General features: G+C 42.6%; 1 protein-coding gene across 1 annotated transcript; it reads left to right on the top strand.

The window, feature by feature from the left end:
* The first annotated feature begins 1,552 nt into the window (after window positions 1-1,552).
* HIGD1C (HIG1 hypoxia inducible domain family member 1C) lies at window positions 1,553-19,992 on the top strand. Its single transcript, XM_003252149.3, has 5 exons — window positions 1,553-1,718; window positions 2,211-2,265; window positions 2,985-3,086; window positions 10,028-10,162; window positions 19,489-19,992. The coding sequence occupies exons 3-5, from the start codon at window positions 2,993-2,995 to the stop codon at window positions 19,551-19,553; spliced, it is 294 nt and encodes a 97-aa protein (XP_003252197.1). The 5' UTR covers window positions 1,553-1,718; window positions 2,211-2,265; window positions 2,985-2,992; the 3' UTR covers window positions 19,554-19,992.
* Window positions 19,993-27,457: the final 7,465 nt, after the last annotated feature.

Genomic DNA, 27,457 nt, shown 5'->3' with positions numbered 1-27,457 from the left:
AAGTTTTTTTTTTAAGGTGATGTATTTAGAAAAACCACCATTTAGCAAACTAAAATTAATGGATTCAAGCAAGGATCATCAACGGACACTGAAATTAATGGGTAAAAGTCTGACAAATAACAGGATATTTGTATAATATTAAAGTACCTATTCAGAAACTACTTATTAATTAAATGGGAGAAAAAAAAAAGTAACCACAGTGGAGAACCAGACAGACACCACGTTAATCCACGTGATCAAAGCAGTGGTGTGCTAGAGCCCACTCCTACCAACCCAGGAAAGGGACATTTCCTAACCTTGTGTTCTGTGATGACAGACTCTATTTAGAAATTGGGCATGGTGGGAATATTTACAACACAGAATGGGGCAATGGCAAATGCCACAGAACAGGGCAATATCTCCCCCTCCAGAGCCAGTCGAGTTCTTAAACATTTGTCAGCACCACACTGGACCAAAGTTAACTACCACCAGGCAATTCAACTTTCTGTGTCTCCTGACACTTCACACTAAGAAGAGCACAACATCATTTTTGTCATATTCTGCCCAAAATGTATGACCTCAATCTAGTGAGAAAACATGTGGTGTGGGGAGGGGGGAACACAGGACTAGATTGAGAGACATCCTACAAAATAACGGGCAAAACATCAAGGTCGGCTGGGCGCGGTGGCTCACACCTGTAATCTCAGCATTTTGGGAGGCCAAGGTGGGTGGATCACCTGAGATCAGGAGTTTGAGACCAGCCTGACCAACATGGTGAAACCACATCTCTACTAAAAATACAAAAAAATTAGCCGAGCGTGGTGTGGCGTTTCTACAGTCCTAGCTACTCGGGAGACTGAGGCAGGAGAATTGCTTGAACCAAGGAGATGGAGGTTGCAGTGAGCCAAGATTGCGCCATTACACTCCAGCCAGGGTGACAAGAGCGAAACTTCATCTCAAAAAAAAAAGAAAAAAAATCAAGGTCAAGAAAGACAAAGATGATTAGGAAGGTGTTTCAGACTAAAGGAGACTAAAGAAACAGGACAACTAAATGCAATATATGATCCTAATTGGATGCTAGACCAGAATTTTTTTTTTTTTTTTGCTATTAAGGACATTATTGGGAACAACTGGTCAATATGAATAAAATCTTTAGATTGAAAAACAGAATTATATCAAATGTTAAGTTTCTGATTTTGAACACTGTACTATGGTTATATAAGAATGCCCCAAATGCATACAAAAGTATATGGAAGAAAAGGCATAAGTCTGCTACTGTCAGGTGGTTCGCCAAAAATATTTTTTAAAGAAAGAAACATGTTAATAAAGGAAAATGCGGGTACCAGACACGCAGTTGTTTGTACTATTCTGGGGACTTTTCTGTAAGTCTGAAATGATTTAAACATTAAGTTACAAGAGAAAAACCATGAACACTACCTGATGATCCTCTGCCCTCATCTCTAGGTCCACATGGCTGCAGTCGGTGGGACGCCGTGAGCAAGGCCTTCTCCGAGGTCTCAAGGGGCCCCAAGGCTACGAGGTCAGAACAGAAGCGAAGGCCACGTCCACCACCGACCCACCTCCAGAGCCACAGCCTCTCGGGCCTCCACAGCCCCACCCAGGTCTCACACGCAGGCGCGGGGACTAGCTACAGGTGCAGCAACGTCAGGGCTTTCCCCTGGGCGCATGTGCAGCTCGAGGCTTTGCAGGAAGCGCACCTGCGATGGCCCCACCGCCAGGTGAGCCCGGTGGGCTCTCATCGCCTCAGCCGGAGATTCCAGCTGCAGGGCGCGCACCTCCTCTGGCTAGGGCGCGTTTCCGAAGGATGGCAAGAATCCTGGCCTCTGATGGCTATCTTCTCCCCTTCCCCTCCAAGCCCAGTGTTGTGACCCTGTGCCCTCTTTCCCCTCAATTTTGGGCCCAGGAGTCAGGTACTAAGACTCAACAGTCACAGAGGGAAGTCAGGAGCTCCCTTGTGAAGGCAGACTTAAGCAAATGCATCTTCTTCCAAAGCCTCCATGTTTTTCTTAATGTTGGCTTCGAAAGCCTAGTTTGTGGCCCAGGCTGCTACTGGTGAGTTTCTAGCAGGGTGCTGGAAATCTTGGCCAATACCAGCCAACCACTCCCCCAGCCCCCTGGGGTGTGTTTCTGGGCTTTCTCATTATCAATTAGTTGGCAATTGCATCTCATTGTGTCCTGGCCTTACAACGAACACCTGTTCTGATCTACAGCCTCTTGCTGAAGGAACACCAGGAAACAGACAGCAGGTGGTGGGGTGCGCCACAGGTACTGTGCTTCTTACGCTTACGTTTTCTGATGAAGTCTCATTCATAGGATGAAGCCGCTGTATTTGAATTCTGGGGTGAACACAGTAAGTCGCACAGGGGACAGACTCAGGTGCTGCTAAATCTGTTGTGATTATAGTTGCTTTTGCAAGTTTCTTCATTCATCCGATGTAGACAAGCCAGGCTAGGCAAGGAATCCATTGTCTAGCATAGCAACTGGCACACAGTAGGTGCTTGGTAAATATCTGAATGACTTTATAATGCCCTGCACATTCTGCAGAGTTGGAGTGATCATTCTCCTGATACCTGTAAATCTGGAAGTATTTTTGCCTATGTTGGCACTGCCATACTTCTTTAAAATGATACTTTAAAAAGAAAATGTGTTCTTCAAATACAGTGCTTGTGGAAGAAGTCCTGAGGTTCCCAGTGATCTCAATGCTGAGCAGTGGAAAGGAAACTGAATAACAGCATTATGATCTGTGTTTTTACTCTGTTTTCATGAAATCTGATTATCATTTCCTCTCTCTATGTATTTTTTTCTTATCCCCTTCCCCTGCAAAATGAAAAAATTCTGTAGTGAAAAGTGTGAAGGAAAGACAATTGTTTCAGTTGAGCAGATAGGCTTATCAAACAAATGAAAACAAAAAAACACATAATCAGGAGTATGATGGGAGAGGAAAAACAAATTATTTTTAATGATTTATATCCTATTGTTACTAGAGAAAAAAATGTCTTCAGATAACCAGTGGTCAGCAGATGAGGACGAAGGCCAATTATCTCGATTAATCAGGAAATCTAGAGACTCCCCCTTTGTCCCTATAGGTAAGTACAAGCCTTGACTGGATGCAGAAAACTGTAATAACACAATGATGCCTTACCCAGTGCCTTTGAGGATTGAAATGTTTCTTATAATTGAATTTTTTCAGATAATTGAAGCTAACCTCCTCTAAGCATGTGTTGAACTTTCAGAATAGTTCCTAGTACATGATAAGCCCCCAGTAAATGTTAGCTGTTATTTGAGGCATCAAATTTTATTCTATTTTATCCATTTTGTTAGAAGTCTACCTAAAATTATTAGTTCCTAGCCAGTCAAATGGAACAGATTGAATGCATGTTAACATTTCAGCCATAACTCAGGACCATCAACAGCAGCATCAGTTTATTATATTTAAAGCCTATTAGGGAGTATTGAGATGCATATGTCTCTTTGTCTTGTAAGTAATCTAAACTTAAAGTTCTTATATCTTCTGTTTATAGATTTTTCTGTTTCTTTCTTACTATTGGGCACATTAAAACCTTCTGCTTCTAGGCCGGGCACAGTGGCTCATGCCTGTAATCCCAGCACTTTGGGAGGCCGAGGTGGGAGGATTGCTTGAGCTCAGGAGGTGCAGGTTGCAGTGAGCCAAGATCACACCACTGCACTTCAGCCTGGGTGACATAGTGAGACCCTGTCTCAAAAACAAACAAACAAACAAAAAACCAAAAACTTCCGCATCTAATGTTTTTAATGTTCTGTGGCACCAGAAGCCAGATACCCAAGCTTGAAAGAACTGTGAGTCAATTCAGAGGGAAGCCAGATACCCAAGCTTGAAAGAACTGTGAGTCAATTCAGAGGGAAGCCAGATACCCAAGCTTGAAAGAATGATCAATCAAAAGATACCCAAGCTTGAAAGAACTGTGAGTCAATTCAGAGGGAAGCTCTGAGTAAAAGCCTGCACCCATCTGAACACTGTGAGCATGAACGTTGGAGTGGTCATTTTGGCTGCTCAGCGGCCCTCTGTGCTGGCTTCCTGGTGTGCTCCAAGTGTTGAGTTTGACCGCGAAATAAATTCTGGACTAAAGAAGTGATACTATAATTAGGCTGGGCACAGTGGCTCACAGCTGTAATCCCAGCACTTTGAGAGGCCGAGGCAGGTGGATCACTTGAGGTCAGGAATTCAAGACCAGCCTGGCCAACATGGTGAAACCCCATCTCTACTAAAAATACAAAAAACTGGCTGGGCACTGTGGCAGGCACCTGTAATCCCAGCTACTCAGGAGGCTGAGGCACCAGAATCACTTGAACCCAGGAGGCGGAGGTTGGGGGCAGAGCGAGACTCCATCTCAAAAAATAAAGAGAGATACTATAATTAGATCACCTAATAATCTGGACCCTTAGCCTCTTTATCTCTTCCCCACACATATTTAGTATGTTTACATTTTCAACAAGTATTATGTGTATGTGGACTTAAAAAAAAACCACAAAACCTAAGCACCAATATTATGTTTTAAAGTCTGAGCTTTCTGTTTCTTCTCCATGGATGTATACTGAAGCCATGCCTGTTTCCTCGTGTTCATTTTGTCTGGAAACTATTAAAATAATTTACTTAAATCAGACTGACGTAAGTTCGCAAAAATATTAATTCCATAAAAACTTCTAAATAGGTATGTTAGATGTTCCCATTAAGTGTTACTGTGACTCTAGCAACTTCCTAAGTGTCATTATTCACATATCAAGAAAGAATCAAATTTTACTTTACAGTAATATTCCGTTGAGAGGTTTTAAGACTTGTAATAGCACCCATAAGAAATGGAAGCAAATAATTTAATAGTGATTTATCTTCCTTGACATTTTTAACTAAAAAAAATGCAAAAACTCAATGCTACTTGAACAGATCACTATAATGAACAGAGATTAATTAATAAACAAAGAGACATATGCACCACTGTGCCTGTCGTACATTAAATTATTTTTCCAGAGACATTTAGGGTGATTAAAGTGGAAAGATAAAAGTGTTTCCAGCTAAATTCAATTATAAACAAACTAGAGACACTATATGGAAGGCAGTAAAGGTTATGACTTTAATCTCTAAAAGAAACAAAACCAATTTAGGTAAGAACAGAACTTTCATTTGATTAAGGGAAGAGAGACAAGTTTTTGCTAAAAAATAAATAATGATAAAATTTGGTAGGCTGGGCACAGTGGCTCACGCCTGTAATCCCAACATTTTGGCAGGCCAAGGTGGGTGAATCACTTGAAATCAGGAGTTTGAGACCAGCCTGGCTGATGTGGTGAAACCCTGTCTCTACTAAAAATACAAAAATTAGCTGGGCATGGTGGCAGGCGCCTGTAGTCCCAGCTCCTTGGGAGGCTGAGGCGGGAGAATCACTTGAACTCAGGAAGTGGAGGTTGAAGTGAGCCAAGATTGCGCCACTGCACTCCAGCCTGGGCAACAGAGCAAGACTCCATTTTAGAAAAAGAAAAATTGGATATATATCATTGAATAATTTGTTTAGCTATTGTCATTTTAACAATATCCACTATGTATTTTCCTGCTACAAGATGGAGGGTCCTATGCAGGTAATTTACAGAACTTTTTTATTGGTTATCTTAAGCAACTTCCATCATTATAAATACATTTACACTCTTCAAAATCATCTTACAATCACTGTTAAGGTCTCTGCATGCATTATATCTATTTAAAATATGTGTTGACAGATTATTCGGCTTTGCTTGTTTCACTTAACAGCTCATATGTGCATTTCTGTGTATTAATACTCCCTAATCTTATTTATTTTTATAGCAATGGCAGTTTTTCTTCTGTTTGGGTTATTTAGGTTTTCCTCAAACACAGTGTAGCCCTGAACATCTTTGTGTCGTTTTCTTGATTTTTCTTTTGGTTATTTCCTTGGAGTAGAATTTCCAGAGTAGGAAGCTTGTTCAGTTTAATATCATTTGTCATATATTTCCAGAGTTCCTTCTAGAAGGACTTGGCCAAACTTACAGAGCTTTCAGGGTTTTACCTGTTTTCTCATGTGTCTACCATCATCATTTTGTTATTTTTTTTTTTTTGCTGTTTTTATATCTGTAGCACATTAGTCATTTTTATTTATTGTGGATCAGCCTATAAAATATACATGTAAATGTAATGATTTACTGATTCTTATTTCCATTTATTAAATGGATCATGAAAGAATAAATATATCCTTACCCACCCATAGACACACATATGCCAACATAGTTATTCCAAACATGCTATCCACATAAAAATTATTTGCTTTTTTTTTTTTTTTTTTTAAAAGACAGAGTTTCCCTCTGTCGCCCAGGCTGGAGTGCAATGGCACAATCCTGGCTCACTACAACCTCCACCTTCTGGGCTCAAGCGATTCTCGTGCTTCAGCTTCCTGAGTAGGCATACGCCACCATGCCTGGCTAATTTTTGTATTTTTAGTAGAGACAGGGTTTTACCATGTTGACCGGGCTGGTCTCAAACTCTTGACCTCAAGTGATCCATCAGTCTCAGCCTCCCAAAGTGCTGGGATTACAGGAATAAGCCACCATACCCAGCCTGCATTTCTTCTTTTAATCGACCCTTACATTTAGATTAAAATGTGCATTTCTATATGCTAACAAGAAGCATCCGGAAACTGAAACTAAAAACATAATACTGACCAGGTGTGGTGGCTCACGCCTATAATCCCAGCACTTTGGGAGGCCGAGGTGGGCAGACCACCTGAAGTCAGGAGTTCGAGACCAGCCTGGCAACATGGCAAAACCCTGTATCTACTAAAAATACAAAAATTAGCCAGGCGTGGTGGCACGCACCTGTAATCCCAGTTACTCAAGAGGCTGAGACAGGAGAATCGCTTGAACCCTGGAGGTGGGGGTGGCAGTGAGCCGAGATCACGCCACTGCACTCCAGCCTGGGCAACAGAGTGAGACCCTATCTGAAGAAAAAAAAAAAAATGGAGAGACTACTGTATTCATGAATTGGAGGGGTGTGTGTGTGTGTGTGTGTGTGTGTGTAGTAGAGGCAGGGTTTTACCATTTTGGCCAGGCTGGTCCCGAACTTCTGACCTCAAGTGATATGCCTGTCTTGGCCTCCCAAAGTGCTGGCATTACAGGCATGAGCTACCATGCCTGATCCTGTGTTCCTGAATTGGAAGGCACTGTATATTGGTAAAGATGTCAATTCTCCCCAAGTTTATCTACAGGCTTAATGTAATTCCTGTCAAAACCCCAGCAAGGTTTTTGGTAGACATAGACAAACTTATTCTAAATCTTATATGGAAAGGCACAAGTCCTAGAAAAGCTAAAATAACCTTTTTTTTTTTTTTTGAGATGGAGTCTTGCTCTGTCGCCCAGGCTGGAGTGCAGTGGCTCAATCTAGGCTCACTGCCAGCTCCACCTCCCGGGTTCACGCCATTCTCCTGTCTCAGCCTCCCGAGTAGCTGGGACTACAGGCACCCGCCACCACGCCCGGCTAATTTTTTGTATTTTTAGTAGAGACGGGGTTTCTCCATGTTGGCCAGGATGGTCCATCTCCTGACCTCGTGATCCACCCGCCTCGGCCTCCCAAAGTGCTGGGATTACAGGCGTGAGCCACCGTGCCTGGCCTAAAATAATCTTTTTTAAAAAAAGATAAAAGTGGAAAGAATCACTCTGGCTGATATTAAGGCTTACTATATTGCTACAGTAACCAACACGGTGTGGTACTGATGGAAGGTCAGATGCATAGATTAATGGGAAAGAATAGAGAACCCAAAAAATAGGCCGGGCACAGTGGCTTACGCCTGTAATCCCAGCACTTCGGGAGGCTGCGGCGGGCAGATCACTTGGGGCCAGGAGTTCAAGGCCGGCCCGGCCAACATAGCGAGACATCATCTCTACTAAAAATACAAAAGTTGGCCAGGTGTGGTGGTGCATGCCTGTAATCCCAGCTACTAGGGAGGCTGAGGCACGAGAATCACTTGAACCCGGGAGGCAGAGGTTGCAGTGAGCTGAGATCGTACCACTGCACTCCAGCCTGGGTGACTGAGCAAGACTCTGTCTCAAAAGAAAAACAAACAAAAAAAAGACGCACACTTTTACTGTGCAAATGTTTTCTTACTGTGCATTTTGTCCTTGTCATATTCTATTACGTCTACCATATCCTCTTTTTTATTTTTTTCTTGAGATGGAGTTTTGCTCCTGCTGTGCAGGCGAGAGTGCAATGGTGCAATCTCAGCTCACCGCAACCTCTGTCTCCCGGGTTCAAGCGATTCTCCTGCCTCAGCCTCCTGAGTAGCTGGGATTACAGGCATGTGCCACCACGCCTGGCTAATTTTGTGTTTTTAGTAGAGACGGGGATTTCTCCATGTTGGTCAGTCTGGTCTCAAACTCCTGACCTCAGGTGATCCGCCTGCCTTGGCTTCCCAAAGTGCTGGGATAATAGGCGTGAGCCACTGCGCCCGGCCCCATATCCTCTTATAGATGTTATAAATACACTATTCTATTTTCTTCAGTTTTTGTTGTTGTATTTTTGTTTTGTTTTGCATTTACTCTTACTTATCCAAAAATTTTTTTCAGGGTCTAGTGTGAAATACAAATCCAAGTTAGTTCTTCTCTATACCAATAAGTTATACTTATGGCATTTATTAAATTATTCCAGTATCTGGGTTTATTTTTGTTGTTGTTGGTTTTGTTTGTTTTTTGTTTTTTAAAACAAAGTCTTGCTCTGTCACCCAAGCTGGAGTGCAGTAGCGTGATCTCAGCTCACTGCAACCTCCACCTCCTGGGTTCCAGTGATTCCCCTGCCTCAGCCTCCCGAGTGGCTGGGATTACAGGCATGCACCACCATGCCTGGCAAATTTTTTTGTATTTTTAGTAGAGATGGGGTTTCACCATGTTGGCCAGGCTGGTCTTGAACTCCTGACCTCAAGTGATCCACCCACCTCAACCTCCCAAAGTGCTGGGATTACAGGCATGAGCCACCGCACCTGGCCCAGTATCTGTTATCTGGCTATTTTTGTTTTGTCATGGATTAAGTTCTCCGTGTTTTAAATCTTTTTCTAGAATCTTTCCGATTTAGTTGATGAGTTCTTTGTTTCAGAGCCAGTTACATAGAATCTTGGTTGTCACAGCAGTCTATTCACCCCTCAACATTTGTAGGAAATACAGAAATATTTGTATGGGCTTCTGAACTTTTCTAGAATCACAGTTCTTGCCAGAGTTATGCTTCTCGTGCATATATTCATACATTTTCATCTCTCATTAAAGTTTATTATTTCACTTTATATAGAAGGACAAATTTTTTCTCACTCTACTGGGTTTACTCCTTACTTGGTAACAGGAAGCGAAGAGTAAAGCCAAACACTCAAAAGCTGTGGGCACTGAGATGCTGGGTTAGTTCACTTAACTGGCTAAGTGACTTGCCACAGATAACAACCTCGTAGCATGCACAGTTTGAAATCATTCCTCAGGAAATTACGAATGACTAGACAAGTTACTACACTATATGGTTCTAATTTTTCTGGGAAGAGTCAAAACTGCAAATACTGGACCCAAGAACATTAAGGGCTCATTTTAAAGTCTGGTAGATCAAATCCAGCTTGGTTCTTTGAAAAATGTTCTTTGCTGGAGTCTTGCCTGCTTATCTTTCAGGTTCTTATCCTGTAGACACTCTTTCATTTAACTCTCAAGCACTTGAAAATTCTTACCTGCTGTGTATTTAACCCATATATGTTTTTTTTCTAGAGACAGGGTCTCACTCTGTCACCCAGGCTGGAGTGCAGTGGTGCAATCATAGCTCACTGAAGCCTTGAACTCCTAGGCTCAAGGGATCCTCCTGCCTCAGCCTCCTGAGTAGCTGGGACTACAGACGTATATCACCATGCGTGGCTAATTTTTTATTTTTTGTAGAGGTGGGGTCTTGCTATGTTGCCCAGGCTGTTTTCAAACTCCTGGTCTCACACGATGCTCCTGCCTCAGGCTTCCAAATAACCCATACTTTTAAAATTCACAGGTATAGCAGGCTTTGTGACTGTGGTGTCCTATGGTCTTTACAAGTTAAAGTACAGAAGAGATCAGAAAATGTCAATTCATCTTATTCACATGAGAGTTGCTGCCCAAGGATTTGTTGTCGGAGCTCTGACTCTAGGTAACCTGCTTAATTTGTATCTTATGTTCAGCTGTCTTTGAGAGTACATTTATTTATTTTATTCATTCATAGTAGATAAATATTGGGTCACAATGATGTAATGAGAGAGGGGTAGGAAAGACTGATCTTCCCTTAGTTGAGGTTGTGGCCCAGTTGTGCACTTAATTTTTTATTATTGCAGCTGACAAAAACTGACAAAACCTATGGTAGAAAACTAGGGCAATGGGCTGTTCTTCTCTTTAGTGAAGGGAGTGGTGACTAGTTCCTATCCTATAACTCAAGAGCAGCAGTTATGGATAGATCACAGCCTAAATTGTGGCTGTGGTCCCCATCTCAAGGCTAAGAGCAGCGATCATATTTCCCAGCCTATCTGAACAGCAAATGTAGTTATTAGTTTAGGAAGAAGACATTTTTAGAGTCCACAAATCTCAACTGCCTTCTTCTTTCCTTCCAAGTTTCAGCAATAGGCAAATCTTTTTTTTATTAGTCCATAAATTAAGCAAGACCTACCCAGTCAAATCCAAAGAAAAGGTATAAAATTGTCTTCATTAATTCAGGTTATACCCACAGCTAAATCAGATAGTTCTAACAAGAAGTCCCTTTTAGGACCTAAATTAATCTAAATTTGTTTGGTTTACATTAATGAGAACAGGTCACAATATTCTTAGGTCCCCTTCATGATGTGCAGAGTGGAGTCATCCTACGTAGATTGGAGATTATAGAATTACGGGCATGGGGCTTGCAAGGAAAGTTATGTGGTAATACTCTTATTACTGTGAGCTGTAATGTGCTCCAAATACAGGAAGCCTTACTACAAAGTTACGGTCCTCATTTTCATCATTCAGCAAACATTTACTGAATGCCTGCTTGTGCCAGACACTGTTTAGAAATATGACTCAGTCCCTACCCTTAAACTAGTCTCCTTAGGAAGACAGACCAAGAAAGGAAGACAATATAAAGTTATAGATGCCGTGATAGAAATAGCACAGGCTGACTGGGCGCAGTGGCTTACACCTGTGATCCCATCACTTTGGGAGGCTGAGGCGGGCAGATCACTTGAGGTAAGGAGTTCGATACCAGCCTGGCCAACATGGCAAAACCCCGTCTCTACTAAAAAAAATACACACACACACACACACACACACACACACAAATAGCTGGGTGTGGTGGCACATGCCTGTAATCTCAGCTACCTGGGGGAGGCTGAGGCGGAGAATCGCTTGAATCTGGGAGGTGGAGGTTGCAGTGAGCCGAGCTAATGCCATTGCACTCCAGCCTGGGCAACAGGAGTGAAAGTCCATCTAAAAAAAAAGCCAGGTGCAGTGGCTCATGCCTGTAATCCCAGCACTTTGGGAGGCCAAGGCAGGAGGATCACTTGAGGTCAGGAGTTCGAGAGCAGCCTGGCCAACATGGTGAAACCCCATCTCTACTAAAAATACAAAAATTAGCCAGGTGTGGTGGCATGTGCCTGTAGCCACAGCTACTTGGGAGGCTGAGGCAGGAGAATCACTTGAACCTGGGAGGCAGAGGTTGCAGTGAGTCGAAATCATGCCATTGCACTCCAGCCTGGGCGTCAGAGCAAGACTCCATCTCAAAAAAAGAAAAAAAAATTTTTGTGCTATGGAAGCACAAACACAAGGGAGTGGTATTTAACTAGGGCTGGGAGGCCAGAGGAGGCTTCTTTAAGGATGTAAACCATGTACTGAACCAAGAATAAGGAGGAACTAACTAAGCAGAGAAGGACCTCAGGATTCTAGGCAGAGGAAAAAACAAAGGCACAGAAGCATGGCATGTAAGTGGAACTCTACATAGCTTGGTAGGCGAATCAGTGTTTGATGAGAAAAGCAAAACTACTAGTACTTTGAGGGATTTATTACAGGTATTTGAACTTATATAATTATGAGGCTCTTGCTTATGAATCTGGAACTTGGGCCTGAAGTGAGCAGGGAAAGGAATTAGAAAAGAAAGGAAAGTAGGCCAGGCATGGTGGCTCACACCTGTAATCCCAGCACTTTGGGAGGCCAAGGCAGGGGTATCACTTGAGGTCAGGAGTTTGAGACCAGCCTGGCCAACATGGTGGAACCCAATCTCTACTTAAAATACAAAAATTAGCTGGGAGTAGTGGTGCATGCCTGTAATCCCAGCTACTCAGGAGACTGAAGCAGGAGAACTGCTTGAACCTGGGAAGCGGAGGCTGCAGTGAACCAAGACCACGCCGCTGCCCTCCAGCCTGGGTGAAAGGGCAAGACTCCGTCTCAAAAAAAAAAAAAAAGAAAACAAAGTAGAAGCAAGGAAAATCCAGAACCTGCAAAGATGAGCTAGAATAATACACAGGACAGACTGGAACCCTTGTGGGTTTTCAGCCATCTCCAAGCCTCCACATTCACTGATAGAGATGAAATATAGAAAATGCCAATGCCTTTCATCCTGGAGCTAAACATGGAGCTGGCAAAGGGGTCAGAGAAGGTGAAGGATAAAATTCAGCAGGAGCCATAGTGGCTGTGCTCATGATTGCTGACCCCTGCCAATCAACTGAGCCAGCAGAGAAGCAAAACTATACTGCAACGGTGTCTTCCAGACATAAGAGGAATTCGAGTGCTGCATCATTTCCACCTTCTAAATCTCATGCAGGATGTCTCTTTTGCACCAACCCTGGTAATAAAAGGAAATGAATTCTGGAAAATGCAGTTACAGGCTGCTTCAACTGACATAATACAAGCCTACCACTATCCAGCCCTTGCCAACTTGACATCCATATATACCTCTTTTAATTAACCTTAACTTCCAAATAAAGACAGTGTCAAAATCAGCCACCCCTTGTATATCCAAAAGCATGCTAGTTCTCTCCCAAAAGAGGATACAGAATCCCTTCATACATCTTTGGATGATGATGATTCCTCTTTGAGCTGAATCACATTCCCCTTTGATATCCTGTGACTTAAATCCTGAGATATAAGGTTGAATCCTATTAACACTTCTTATGTTGGATGATAGGTAAATGGAAGTTGGGAATAGAAAAAAATTTGGCTAATCTATACACAAATGCATTCACATCAAAATAAGGAAGAAACACTCCTAAATATCAGTCTGTTTCTGCAGTTGGTCAGATGGTCATAGCTAGTATTATATCTATAGTCATCCACTACACATTTCATATCACCTTTGCTTTCAGCAAGTACCTTGGCTACTCACGGTTATTTGACTGGTGGGGTGACCCAAACCTTCATTCCTTCATGCCTAACCTGGATTATTAGGCATCCTGCCTGTGTTGGATTTCGTTTTCCATTGTCTTTAATTACAGAATATGGGAGTACCAAAAAGTGCCCTAAAAGATATAATACATTCCAATTTCCCCTTGATATTCAGATCAAATTAATATAATGAACTAAAGTGATGTCCTGTATAATGAAGAGATGATCAGGGTTCCTGCAGACTAGATTATGACATAGGGCTGGAGAGTTCACACAGCCCTGAGATTAGGCAGTGAAAGCATACTGTGGGCCCTACCAGGTGAAAGCAAACGCTTCTGATTATCTTTAGTAAAAGATACACAGAAAAAAGCACTCAACCAGATTAACAGCTGCATACCAAAAAGCGAATGTTATGTCGATTTGCTCCAGCAACAAAACCACATCTGGATAGCAGAGTGACTGCCTGATTAAGTTTCTAGGAATAGAATCATTCTCCAAGATCCATCTGTCTTCTGCCAAATAGGTAAATTAAATGGGGATGTTTTAGGAATCACCACTCTGGTGTCTTTTTTCAAAATCTTTTTGTAGAGACAGGGTCTCACTACGTTGCCCAAGCTCAAACTCCTGACCTCAGGCAATCCTCCTGCCTTGGCCTCCCAAAGTGTTGGGACCCATTGCACCTAGCCACTCTGGCATCTTTGGAGTCCTTGATGGTGGCACTAACCTTTACAATCCCTCTAGGAATAGAGTAATGCTTTTGTTTTACGTTTGTGGGTTTTGTTTTTGTTTTTTGAGACAGGATCTTGCTCTGTCACCCAAGTTGGAGTGTAGTGGCATGATCATGGCTCACTACAGCCCCAAACTCCTGGGTTCAAGCAATCCACCCACCTCAGCCTCTTGAGTAGCTGGGACTACACATGTGCACCACCATGCCTGGCTAACTTTTAATTTTTTTTTGTAGAGATGAAGTCTTGCTACATTGCCCAGGCTGGTCTTCACCTCATGGGCTCAAGCAATCTTCCCACCTCAGCCTCCCAAAGTGCTGGGATTACAGATGTCAGCCACCATGCCCAGCCACTGGTTTACTATTTTTCCTTCCACTTGGTATTTCCTACTGTAATAGCCCTTACTTTGCAGGTCAGGGGACCAGTGTAAGAATTCTGACAGTTGATGAGTATGTCTATTCCAATTACACATTCCAGAACTGAGGAATAACAGAGAGTGGGTTCAGGGACCCACCAGGCTTGACTATAAAACAGACCCACAGCAAAACTCCATTGACCACCTGACCTCCATAAACCCCTGCTTTGACTGGCAGGCCACACTAGTTCTACCAAAGTAGGGATTAGTGTCAATTCAGAACCAGGATTCACAAATCCCCCATAAACGTGATTCTTTTCCCTTCCTTGGTAAACAGGTACCTTGGTAGAGCACAGGTCCCCTTTGGGGAAGGCTAGAAGGAAGACTTATAGTATATATATTTTTGTCTGTTGAACAGGGTCTTTCCTTAAGGGGATCTGGCTCCCTCTTCATTCAAGGGATTTCTGGGCCTGTGAAAATGACTCAATTCTAGGAATTGGTCAAGGAGCCCTGGCTCTTTATTGTGGTGATTCACGTTAGACTTTTGTTCACCAAACCTAGAGCTTTTCTGCTTCTGCCAATAAGTTTCAGTTCCAGGGATACCATAATCAGTCAGCCAATGCCAAAGATCTCTGTGGCTTACTTAGACTATTCTGATGACCACTTAGGCTTTGCTGCCCATCACATCATGCTTTCCTTATCTTTGTCAATCAAATGCTACCACCTGACCCCCATAGCCTCAGGATCCCATCATCCCCATTGAATTTAGGGAGTCCAGCAGTTCGCACTGTCATTTCTGGCATACAGAGAACAGTCACCACAGGACTCTTGCCAGGGCTACCCTGACAAATGTCTTTCTCACAACCTTTGTTTAGGGAGTGGGTAAGTAGGATAAATTTGCTCTAACATACCAATCCCCCTAATCCTTTGGATACCTACCTCTGTGGCAGTTTCTGAACCTCAGCACTACTGACATTTTGGGCTGGATTATTCTTTGTTGTGGAGGATTGTCCCATGCATTGCAAGATGCTTAGCAGCATCCCTGGTCTCCACCCATGAGATGCCCATAGAATTTCCTCTCACCTCCACACCCTCAGTTGTGACAACCAAAAACATCTTCAGACACTACCAGATTTCCCTGGGGAACAAAACTGCCCCTGGTTGAGAACCACTACTCTACCAAGGAAGTTCTGGCATTTCAATTTCATTTAGTGGAGATTACTTTTTGGTCCAAGTTTCAGTCATTCTCAGACAGGATGGAAGGACTGCTTCTATTGGCAAAGGAGTCTCACTAAAATATAAGTGCTCAAAGACCCATTTCCTTTACATCTGCCACATCTTTCCAATTTTCAGAGTCCCACTCCTTCTAAAGCAATGGTTTAACTTTAACATAAGTGACTTTGTGAGGTTGGGGATTGAATTTGTATTGTGATGAGCCACTCACAGGATTCGGGAGGGCAAGGTGGGCGGATCACTTGAGGTCAGGAGTTTGAGACCAGCCTGGCCAACATGGTGAAACCCCATCTCTGCTAAAAATCCAAAAATTAGCCAGGCATGGTGGCACGTGCCTATAATCCCAGCTACTCGGGAGGCTGAGGCAGAATCACTTGAACCCAGGAGGCAGAGGTTGCCGTAAGCCAAGATCACACCACTGCACTTCAGCTTGGGTGACAGAGCGAGACTCAGTCTCAAAAAAAAAAAAAGAAAGAGAAATAGGGTCTTGCTCTGTCACCCAGGCTGGAGTGCAGTGGTGTGATCATGGCTCACTGCAGCCTCAAACTCCTGGGCTCAAGATATCCTCCTGCCTCTTCTGGGCTTAAGAGATCCTTCTGCCTGCCTCATTCCCACATAGCTGGGACTACAGGTATCATCATCATGTCTGGCTAATTTTAAAATTTTTTTGTAGAGGTGGGATCTATCTCCCTATGTTGCCCAGGCAAGTCTCAAATTCCTGGGCTCAAATGGTCCACTTACCTCAGCCTCTCAAAGTGCTGGATTACGGGCATGAGCTACCGGGCCCGGCCTTTATTTTTTGTAGAAATGAGGGTCTCACTTCATTGCCCAAGCTGGTCTCGAACTCCTGACCTCAAGCGAACTCCCACCTCAGCTTCGCAAAGTGCTGGGATGACAGGCATAAGCCACCACACCTGGCCTAATGGGTGATAATTTAAGAAACTATTTTGCTATTACGTGCCATGGACTGTTAGCATCCTCTTTATAACTGAAAACATGGCCATTAATGCCTTTAAATCTAAACAGATCAGAGAACCAATTCCGGATAACCCAGAACCACTTCAGAGAAACTATCATGCTGATTCTGTTCCTCTGGAAGCACTTCTAATTCCAAACTGTATCAGTCAAGATTCAGACAAGCAAAACTACCAGTAGTGATATATAAAAAGCAATTTAGGCCGGTTGTATTGGGAATCTGAGGCAGGAGAATCACTTGAGCCCAGGAGTTTGAGACCACTCTGGGTAACATGGCGAATACCCTGTCTCTACAAAAAATTAAAAAGTTAGCCAGGCAAGCTGCATGCACCTGTGGTGCCAGCTACTCGGGAGGCTGAGATAAGAGGATGGCTTGAGCCCAGGAGATCGAGGCTGCAGTGAGCCTTGCTCAAGCCACTGCACTCCAGCCTTGGCCACAGAGCGAGGCATTGTCTCAAATAATAATAATAAGAAGGAGGAGGAGGAGGAGGAAAAGGGGAGGAGGAGGAGGAAAAAGGGGAGGAGGAGGAGGAGGAGGAAAAAGGGGAGGAGGAGGAGAATGAGGAGGAGGAGAAGAAGGGATTTATTACAGAGATATGACCTTAAAACATTTTTGGAGTTGGCTAAACAGTTTATGCGAAGCTGTTGCTTATGTTTCTAATGCTGGGGACTGAAGTCAGTAAGGCAGCAGTTGGGAAGGAAAAATAAACTGGAATCTGCAAGGATGAGCTAGAACCCAAAAAGACAGATGAGAACTTGAGTCAGACTCACTGCCTCCCAACTTACCATAATCTCCACTCCAGTTCCACCGATTCTTTTTTTTTGGGAGACAGGGTCTTGCTCTGTCATCCGGGCTGGAGTGCAGTGGCGTGATCATGGTTCACAGCAACCTCGAACTCCTGGGCTCAAGTGATCCTCCCACCTCAGCTTCCCTAGTAGCTGGGACTACAGGCATGTGCCACCATGCCCAGCTAATTTTTGTTTGTTTTGAGATGGAGTCTCACTCTGTCGCCCAGGCTGGAGTGCAATCTCAGCTCACTGCAACCTCCACCTCTCAGGTTCAAGCAATTCTCCTCACTTAGCCTCCCGAGTAGCTGGGATTACAGGCACCCGCCACCACACCTGGCTAATTTTTGTATTTTTAGTAGAGATGGGGTTTTGCCATGTTGGCCAGGCTGGTCTCAAACTCCTGACCTCAAGTGATCCACCCGCCTTGGCCTCCCAAAGTGCTGGGATTACAGGCATGAGCCACCATGCGTGGCCCTAATTTTTTTATTTTTTTGTAGAAATGGGTCTCACTATTTTGACTAGGCTGGTCTCTAACCCCTGGCCTCAAGTGATCCTCCTCCCTTGGCCTTCCAAGGTGGTGGGATTACAGGCATGAGCCCTCACCACACATCTGCATTTATATTATCTATAAATAAATGCACAGTTTAGCTGGGCACAGTGGCTCATGCCTATTATCCTAGCACTTTGGGAGGCCGAGGCGGGTGGATCACCTGAGGTCAGAAGTTCGAGACCAGCCTGGCCAACATGGTGAAACCCCATCTCTACTAAAAATACAAAATTAGCTGGGTGTGGTGGCGCATGCCTATAGTCCCAGCTACTAGGGAGGCTGAGACAGGAGAATTTCTTGAATCTGGGAGGCGGAGGCTGCAGTGAGCCAAGATCGCCCCACTGCACTCCAGCCTGGGCAAGACAGAGAGACTCCATCTCAAAAAAATGAAATAATAAATAAATCCACATTTTGAGAGGCATGCTCAACATATTTACTTAGGTAAATCTGGAAAGTTTGGAGACCACCTACCTGTGCCATGTAGAAATCTCGTACTTAAGGCCAGGCACAGTGGCTCATGCCTGTAATCCCAGCACTTTGGGAGGCCAAGGCAGGCAGACCACCTGAGGTCAGGAGTTCAAGACCAGCCTGGCCAACATGGCAAAACCCCATCTGTACTAAAAATACAAAAATTAGCTGGGCATGGTGGTGGGTGCCTGTAATCCCAGCTACTCGGGAGGCTGAGGCAGGAGAATTGCTTGAACCTGGGAAGCAGAGGTTTCAGTGAGCTGAGATCACACCATTGTACCACTCCAGCCTGGGTGACAAGAGCGAGACTCCGTCTCAAAAAAAAAAAAAAAAAAAAAAAAAAAGTCATACGTACAATAATGAATATATGGGTTTCACACTCAGAAGAGGGATCTAATTTCAAGATCTGATGCCTTGATAACTGAGACAGGTATGGGCTGGTGGTGGTGGTATGTGAGTTGTAGTTTAAATCTGTGACTCCCTAACTTGCTTTTGGATGTGAACATTTGCTGACATCCTTGGAACTCACTAAAGCAGCTCCTCTCTTCCTTACCACTTCCCCATTTCTGCATGCCCCAGGACTCTGAGGAAGCCATACGTATCATCTGTCTAAACTCACAGGCAATTCACCCACCAGATCATAAATCCCTAGAAGCAGGAATTAGATCCACTCACCATTTGTTTTCCTCGGGATACTGAGTACAAGTAGAGACTGAATAAATGTTTGCTAATGGAGATGACTACTATTTTTATCTTAACATCTGGTCAAATTTGCCCACTTTCCTAACATTTCACCAGTATTTTGGTGGCACTATAACATCATAAATTTAAGTTGATATTGATTTGAAAGGGCTCCTAGAGTTTTGTTTTTTGTTTTTTTCTAGAGTCACTTGTATGATCCAAACCAAAAACTAATAAGAAGGAGGGCCTTTGTTTGTTTCTGTTTAAATTGTGGGCTAGTTTCATAAAAATACAACAAGTGGAAGAAATTCAGCGTTTGTTTCCCATGGAGACTCAATTGATATACATCCTTCTTTTTCTAGGTGTTCTCTATTCCATGTATAAGGATCACATTAGACCTCGATTCTTCAGTGAGTCCAAAAAATGAAGCTACACTCTGGAAGCAAGAAAGACAAGAAACTTCTGAAAACTATTTCTTATGAAGAGTAAATTTTCAATACATAGCAAATTTTACTACAGAAGTGTCACAGAATGCTCATAGCCTTTGTATTTCAAGTCTCAATGTTTTAAGAAGTTGATTTCCAGATCAACAATCATAAACAGTCAACTCAGAAATATCCCGTGTTGATGTCTTTCAGAACCTAGGGCATGATTTTCTGACTTAATTTTTTCAAATTTTGTAGTTAGTGGCAGAAAATAATCTGCCACTAATCTGTCAAACTAATGATAATCTGCCAAACCAATCTGAAAAATTAATAATTATATAATGGTTACTGAAGACTTCTCTTTTCTTTCTTTCTTTTTTTTTTTTTTTTTTTTTTTTTTTTTTTTGAGATGGAGTCTTAACTCTGTTGCCCAGGCTGGAGAGCAGTGGTATAATCTCGGCTCACTGCAACCTCTGCCTCTCAGGTTCAAGTGATTCTCCTGACTCAGCCTCCCAAGTAGCTGGGATTACAAGCACCCACCATCATGCCCAGCTAATTTTTGTATTTTTAGTAGAGATGGGGTTTCACCATGTTGGCCAGGCTGGTCTCGAACTCCTGACCTCAGGTGATTCACCCGCCTTGGCCTCCCAAAGTGCTGGGATTACAGGCGTGAGCCACTGTGCCCAGCCACAGACTTTTCTATATCCATGTTAAATGTAACACCCTATTTATGACTTAATTCTCCCTAAATAGGGCAAAGTAATTACTGTTTCATAAACTCCTTTTTAGAATGGGTAATAATTACATCAGAGGAGAATGGTCATGTTGTTATATAAAGTTGGTTCACCATTTTACATCTCATTCTTATACAGAAACTTGACTATTTTACCGCAAACACATGTTTAACATTTAATTATTTGTTATTCACTTTTAGACTTTAAAGTATTTCTAGGAATACAAAGGTAAACTACAAACAAATTTCTTTTTCCTGAGATGGCAAAAAGGATTTAGTCCAGAAGTGCTATTGCTAGTGTGGTACGACACTGTAGAAAACACAAGAAACCAAAGCTGATGTTAAAGGTTAAGTATACCTGTGGCCTTGAACTCCTCTCTAACTGCCCTCAGGGTCTAAAAGATTGACTAGGCTTTGCTGAAGACATAACTGCCTTGACTTAAGCTTAATCCCAAAGACTCCAAGCCTAGGAGAGAAAAAAATAGTCACTGAAATAAAATCAAGAATATATGCAATGTAAGATGATTTCTGGTGGGTACTTCCTTTTCCTCAGTGTTTCCTGTAATGGAGGTTTACAGTGACAAGCAGGTGAAGTCCAGTATTTGGGGACAAGAAAGATGTAAGAATATATGAAAATATGTCTGCATTCTGGCTAACAACCTACTGTTCTGTGTATTATACACATTTTTCTCCATTGGGACAGATAATTATTTTAAAAGTTGTCAACTGTATCTATCATGAAGCTCTTCTAGTGCTACCAACAAGTATATATTTTGGTCAACACTGTCCTCTTCGGAAAATAGGCAAGGAAAGAATCCAACTGCTTTATTCCATTAGAGTAAATATTCCAGCAGCTGGATCTAATATGTTCCATTAAGGTCAGGAAAACTGAGGACAGCTGGCATGGAAATAAGTCATCCTTTCATGTTGGTTGTGCAATGAAAAGTATTTCTAACCAGGCTACTGGAAATATTCTACCTTCTCAATATGTACTCAGGACTAAAAATAGATTAAGAGTTTAATTAGAAACTAGCTTTTCTTACAAAACCCAATTAAGTTCCACAATTTTGTAATCGTACTCTGAGAGAGCTAAAGTAATATATTTGTTGCTTGAAAAAAGCAATGCAAAGTATTCATTTGTTAAGAGTATCTATGCATGAGAACCTACAAACTATGTTTAAATTAAAATGTAAAAGCATTTCCCGGAACCAGAACAGGAGCACTTAGAAGGAAAGTGGTCACAATCGAATTACTCGGTCTTACTTGTAGCCATTGCCATGTTCTGGGGTGGTTCCAAGATGGCCGAATAGGAACAGCTCCAGTCTACAGCTCCCAGCACGAGCGACGCAGAAGACAGGTGATTTCTCCATTTCCAACTGAGGTACTGGGTCTATCTCACTGGGGATCGTCAGACAGTGGGTGCAGGACAGTAGGTGCAGTGCACCGAGCATGAGCCGAAGCAGGGCGAGGCATCGCCTCACCCAGGAACCGCAAGGGGTCAGGGAATTCCCTTTCCTAGCCAAGGGAAGGGGGGACAAACGACACCTGGAAAATCGGGTCACTCCCACCCTAATGCTGCACTTTTCCCACAGTCTTAGCAAACAGCACACCAGGAGATTATATCCCGTGCCTGGCTCAGAGGGTCCTATGCCCACGGAGCCTCACTGATTGCTAGCACAGCAGTCTGAGATCAAAGTGCAACGTGCCAGTGAGGCTGGGGGAGGGGAGCCCGCCATTGCCGAGGCTTGAGTAGGTAAACAAAGCAGCGGGAAGCTCCAACTGGGTGGAGCTCACCGCAGCTCAAGGAGGCCTGCCTGCCTCTTTAGACTCCACCTCTGGGGGCAGGGCATAGCCGAACAAAAGGCAGCAGAAACCTCTGCAGACTTAAATGTCCTTGTCTGACAGCTTGGAAGAGAGCAGTGGTTCTCCCAGCACGGAGCTTGAGATCTGAGAATGGACAGACTGCCTCCTCAAGTGGGTCCCTGACCCCCGAGCAGCCTAACTGGGAGGCACCCCCCAGTAGGGGCAGACTGACACCTCACACAGCCGGGTACCCCTCTGAGATGAAACTTCCAGAGGAATGATCAGGCAGCAACATTTGCTGTTCACCAATATTTGCTGTTCTGCAGCCTCCACTGCTGATACCCAGGCAAACAGGGTCTGGAGTGGACCTCCAGCAAACTCCAACAGACCTGCAGCTGAGGGTCCTGACTGTTAGAAGGAAAACTAACAGAAAGGACATCCACACCAAAACCCCATCTGTACGTCACCATCATCAAAACCAAAGGTAGATAAAACCACAAAGATGGGGAAAAAACAGCAGAAAAACTGAAAATTCTAAAAATCAGAGCACCTCTCCTTCCTCCAAAGGAACGCAGCTCCTCACCAGTAATGGAACAAAGCTGGACGGAGAATGACTTTGACGAGTTGAGAGAAGAAGGCTACAGACGATCAAATTTCTCCGAGCTAAAGGAGAAAGTTCGAACCCAATGCAAAGAAGTTAAAAACCTTGAAAAAAGATTAGACGAATGGCTAACTAGAATAAGCAATGCAGATAAGTCCTTAAAGGACCTGATGGAGCTGAAAACCATGGCACGAGAACTACGTGACGAATGCACAAGCTTCAGTAGCCAATTCGATCAACTGGAAGAAAGGGTATCAGTGATGGAAGATCAAATGAATGAAATGAAGTGAGAAGAGAAGTTTAGAGAAAAAAGAATTAAAAGAAATGAACAAAGCCTCCAAGAAATATGGGACTATGTGAAAAGACCAAATCTACGTCTGATTGGTGTACCTGAAAGTGACAGGGAGAATGAAACCAAGTTGGAAAACACTCTGCAGGATATTATCCAGGAGAACTTCCCCAACCTAGCAAGGCAGGCCAACATTCAAATTCAGGAAATACAGAGAACGCCACAAAGATACTCCTTGAGAAGAGCAACTCCAAGACACATAATTGTCAGATTCACCAAAGTTGAAATGAAGGAAAAAATGTTAAGGGCAGCCAGAGAGAAAGGTCAGGTTACCCACAAAGGGAAGCCCATCAGACTAGCAGCTGATCTCTCGGCAGAAACCCTACAAGCCAGAAGAGAGTGGGGGCCAATATTCAACATTCTTAAAGAAAATAATTTTCAACCCAGAATTTCATATCCAGCCAAACTAAGCTTCAAAAGTGAAGGAGAAATAAAATACCTTACAGACAAGCAAATGCTGAGAGATTCTGTCACCACCAGGTCTGCCCTACGAGAGCTCCTGAAGGAAGCACTAAACATGGAAAGGAACAACTGGTACCAGCCACTGCAAAAACATGCCAAATTGTAAAGACCATTGATGCTAGGAAGAAACTGCATCAACTAACAAGCAAAATAACCAGCTAACATCATAATGACAGGACCAAATTCACACATAACAATATTAACCTTAAATATAAATGGGCTAAATGCTCCAATTAAAAGACAGAGACTGGCAAATTGGATGAAGAGTCAAGACCCATCAGTGTGCTATATTCAGGAAACCCATCTCATGTGCAGAGACACACATAGGCTCAAAATAAAGGGATGGAGGAAGATCTACCAAGCAAATGGAAAACAAAAAAAGGCAGGGGCTGTAATCCTAGTCTCTGATAAAACAGACTTTAAACCAACAAAGATCAAAAGAGACAAAGAAGGCCATTACATAATGGTAAAGGGTTCAATTCAACAAGAAGAGCTAACTATCTTAAATATATATGCACCCAATACAGGAGCACCCAGATACATAAAGCAAGTCCTTAGAGACCTACAAAGAGACTTAGACTCCCATACAATAATAATGGGAGACTTTCACACCCCACTGTCAACATTAGACAGATCAACGAGACAGAAGGTTAATAAGGATATCCAGGAATTGAACTCAGCTCTGCACCAAGCGGCCCTAATAGACATCTACAGAACTCTCCACCCCAAATCAACAGAATACACATTCTTCTCAGCACCACACTGCACTTACTTCAAAATTGGCCACATAGTTGGAAGTAAAGCACTCCTCAGCAAATGTAAAAGAACAAATTATAACAAATTGTCTCTCAGACCACAGTGCAATCAAACTAGAACTCAGGATTAAGAAACTCAGTCAAAACCACTCAACTACATGGAAACTGAACAACCTGCTCCTGAATGACTACTGGGTACATAATGAAATGAAGGCAGAAATAAAGATGTTCTTCGAAACCAACGAGAACAAAGACACAACATACCAGAATCTCTGGGACACATTTAAAGCAGTGTGTAGAGGGAAATTTATAGCACTAAATGCCCACAAGAGAAAGCAGGAAAGATCTAAAATTGACACCCTAACATCACAATTAAAAGAACTAGAGAAGCAAGAGCAAACACATTCAAAAGCTAGCAGAAGGCAAGAAATAACTAAGATCAGAGCAGAACTGAAGGAGATAGAGACACAAAAAACCCTTCAAAAAATCAATGAATCCAGGAGCTGGTTTTTTGAAAAGATCAACAAAATTGATAGACCACTAGCAAGACTAATGAAGAAAAGAGAGAAGAATCAAATTGATGCAATAAAAAATGATAAAGGGGATATCACCACAGATCCCACAGAAATACAAACTACCATCAGAGAAGACTATAAACACCTCTACGCAAATAAACTAGAAAATCTAGAAGAAATGGATAAATTCCTTGACACATACACTCTCCCAAGACTAAACCAGGAAGAAGTTGAATCTCTGAATAGACCAATAACAGGCTCTGAAATTGAGGCAATAATTAATGGCTTACCAACCAAAAAAAGTCCAGGACCAGACGGATTCACATCCGAATTCTACCAGAGGTACAAGGAGGAGCTGGTACCATTCCTTCTGAAACTATTCCAATCAATAGAAAACGAGGGAATCCTCCCTAACTCATTTTATGAGGCCAACATCATCCTGATACCAAAGCCTGGCAGAGACACAACAAAAAAAGAGAATTTTAGACCAATATCCCTGATGAACATCGATGCAAAAATCCTCAATAAAATACTGGCAAACCGAATCCAGCAGCACATCAAAAAGCTTATCCACCATGATCAAGTGGGCTTCATCCCTGGGATGCAAGGCTGGTTCAACATACACAAATCAATAAATTTAATCCAGCATATAAACAGAACCAATGACAAAAACCACGATTATTTCAATAGATGCAGAAAAGGCCTTTGACAAAATTCAACAGCCCTTCATGCTAAAAACTCTCAATAAATTAGGTATTGATGGGACATATCTCAAAACAATAAGAGCCATCTATGACAAACCCACAGCCAATATCATACTGAATGGGCAAAAACTGGAAGCATTCCCTTTGAAAACTGGCACAAGACAAGGATGCCCTTTCTCACCACTACTATTCAACATAGTGTTGGAAGTTCTGGCCAGGGCAATCAGGCAAGAGAAAGAAATAAAGGGTATTCAGTTAGGAAAAGAGGAAGTCAAATTGCCCCTGTTTGCAGATGACATGATTGTATATCTAGAAAACCCCATCATCTCAGCCCAAAATCTCCTTAAGTTGATAAGCAACTTCAGCAAAGTCTCAGGATACAAAATCAATGTGCAAAAATCACAAGCATTCTTATACACCAATAACAGACAGAGAGCCAAATTATGAGTGAACTCCCATTTGCAATTGCTTCAAAGAGAATAAAATACTTAGGAATCCAACTCACAAGGGATGTGAAGGACTTCTTCAAGGAGAACTACAAACCTCTGCTCAACGAAATAAAAGAGGACACAAACAAATGGAAGAACATTCATGCTCATGGATAGGAAGAATCAATACCGTGAAAACGGCCATACTGCCCAAGGTAATTTATAGATTCAATGCCATCCCCATCAAGCTACCAATGACTCTCTTCACAGAATTGGGAAAAACTACTTTAAAGTTCATATGGAACCAAAAAAGAGCCCACATTGCCAAGTCAATCCTAAGCCAAAAGAACAAAGCTGGAGGCATCATGCTACCGGACTTCAAACTATACTACAAGGCTACAGTAACCAAAACAGCATGGTACTGGTACCAAAACAGAGATACAGACCAATGGAACAGAACAGAGCCCTCAGAAATAATACCACACATCTACAACTATCTGATCTTTGACAAACCTGACAAAAACAAGAAATGGGGAAAGGATTCCCTATTTAACAAATGGTGCTGGGAAAACTGGCTAGCCATATGTAGAAAGCTGAAACTGGATCCCTTCCTTACACCTTATACAAAAATTAATTCAAGATGGAGTAAAGACTTAAATGTTAGACCTAAAACCATAAAAACCCTAGAAGAAAACCTAGGCAATACCATTCAGGACATAGGCGTGGGCAAGGACTTCATGTCTAAAACACCAAAAGCAATGGCAATAAAAGCCAAAATTGACAAATGGGATCTAATGAAACTAAAGAGCTTCTGCACAGCAAAAGAAACTACCATCAGAGTGAACAGGCAACCTACAGAATGGGAGAACATTTTTGCAATCTACCCATCTGACAAAGGGCTAATATCCAGAATCTACAAAGAACTCAAACAATTTCACAAGAAAAAAACAACCCCATCAACAAGTGGGCGAAGGATATGAACAGACACTTCCCAAAAGAAGACATTTATGCAGCCAACAGACACATGAAAAAATGCTTATCATCACTGGCCATCAGAGAAATGCAAATCAAAACCACAACGAGATACCATCTCACACCAGTTAGAATGGCGATCATTAAAAAGTCAGGAAACAACAGGTGCTGGAGAGGATGCGGAGAAATAGGAACACTTTTACACTGTTGGTGGGACTGTAAACTGGTTCAACCATTGTGGAAGACAGTGTGGTGATTCCTCAAGGATGTAGAACTAGAAATACCATTTGACCCAGCCATCCCATTACTGGGTATATACCCAAAGGATTATAAATCATGCCGCTATAAAGACACATGCAAATGTATGTTTATTGTGGCACTATTCACAATAGCAAAGACCTGGAACCAACCCAAATGTCCAACAATGATAGACTGGATTAAGAAAATGTGGTACATATACACCATGGAATACTATGCAGCCATAAAAAAGGATGAGTTCATGTCCTTTGTAGGGACATGGATGAAGCTGGAAACCATCATTCTCAGCAAACTATTGCAAGGACAAAAAACCAAACATTGCATGT

The sequence above is a fragment of the Nomascus leucogenys genome, chromosome 8 (genome assembly GCF_006542625.1).
Source record: "Nomascus leucogenys isolate Asia chromosome 8, Asia_NLE_v1, whole genome shotgun sequence".
Lineage (NCBI taxonomy): Eukaryota > Metazoa > Chordata > Mammalia > Primates > Hylobatidae > Nomascus > Nomascus leucogenys.
This window is presented reverse-complemented; position numbering and strand designations above follow the sequence as displayed.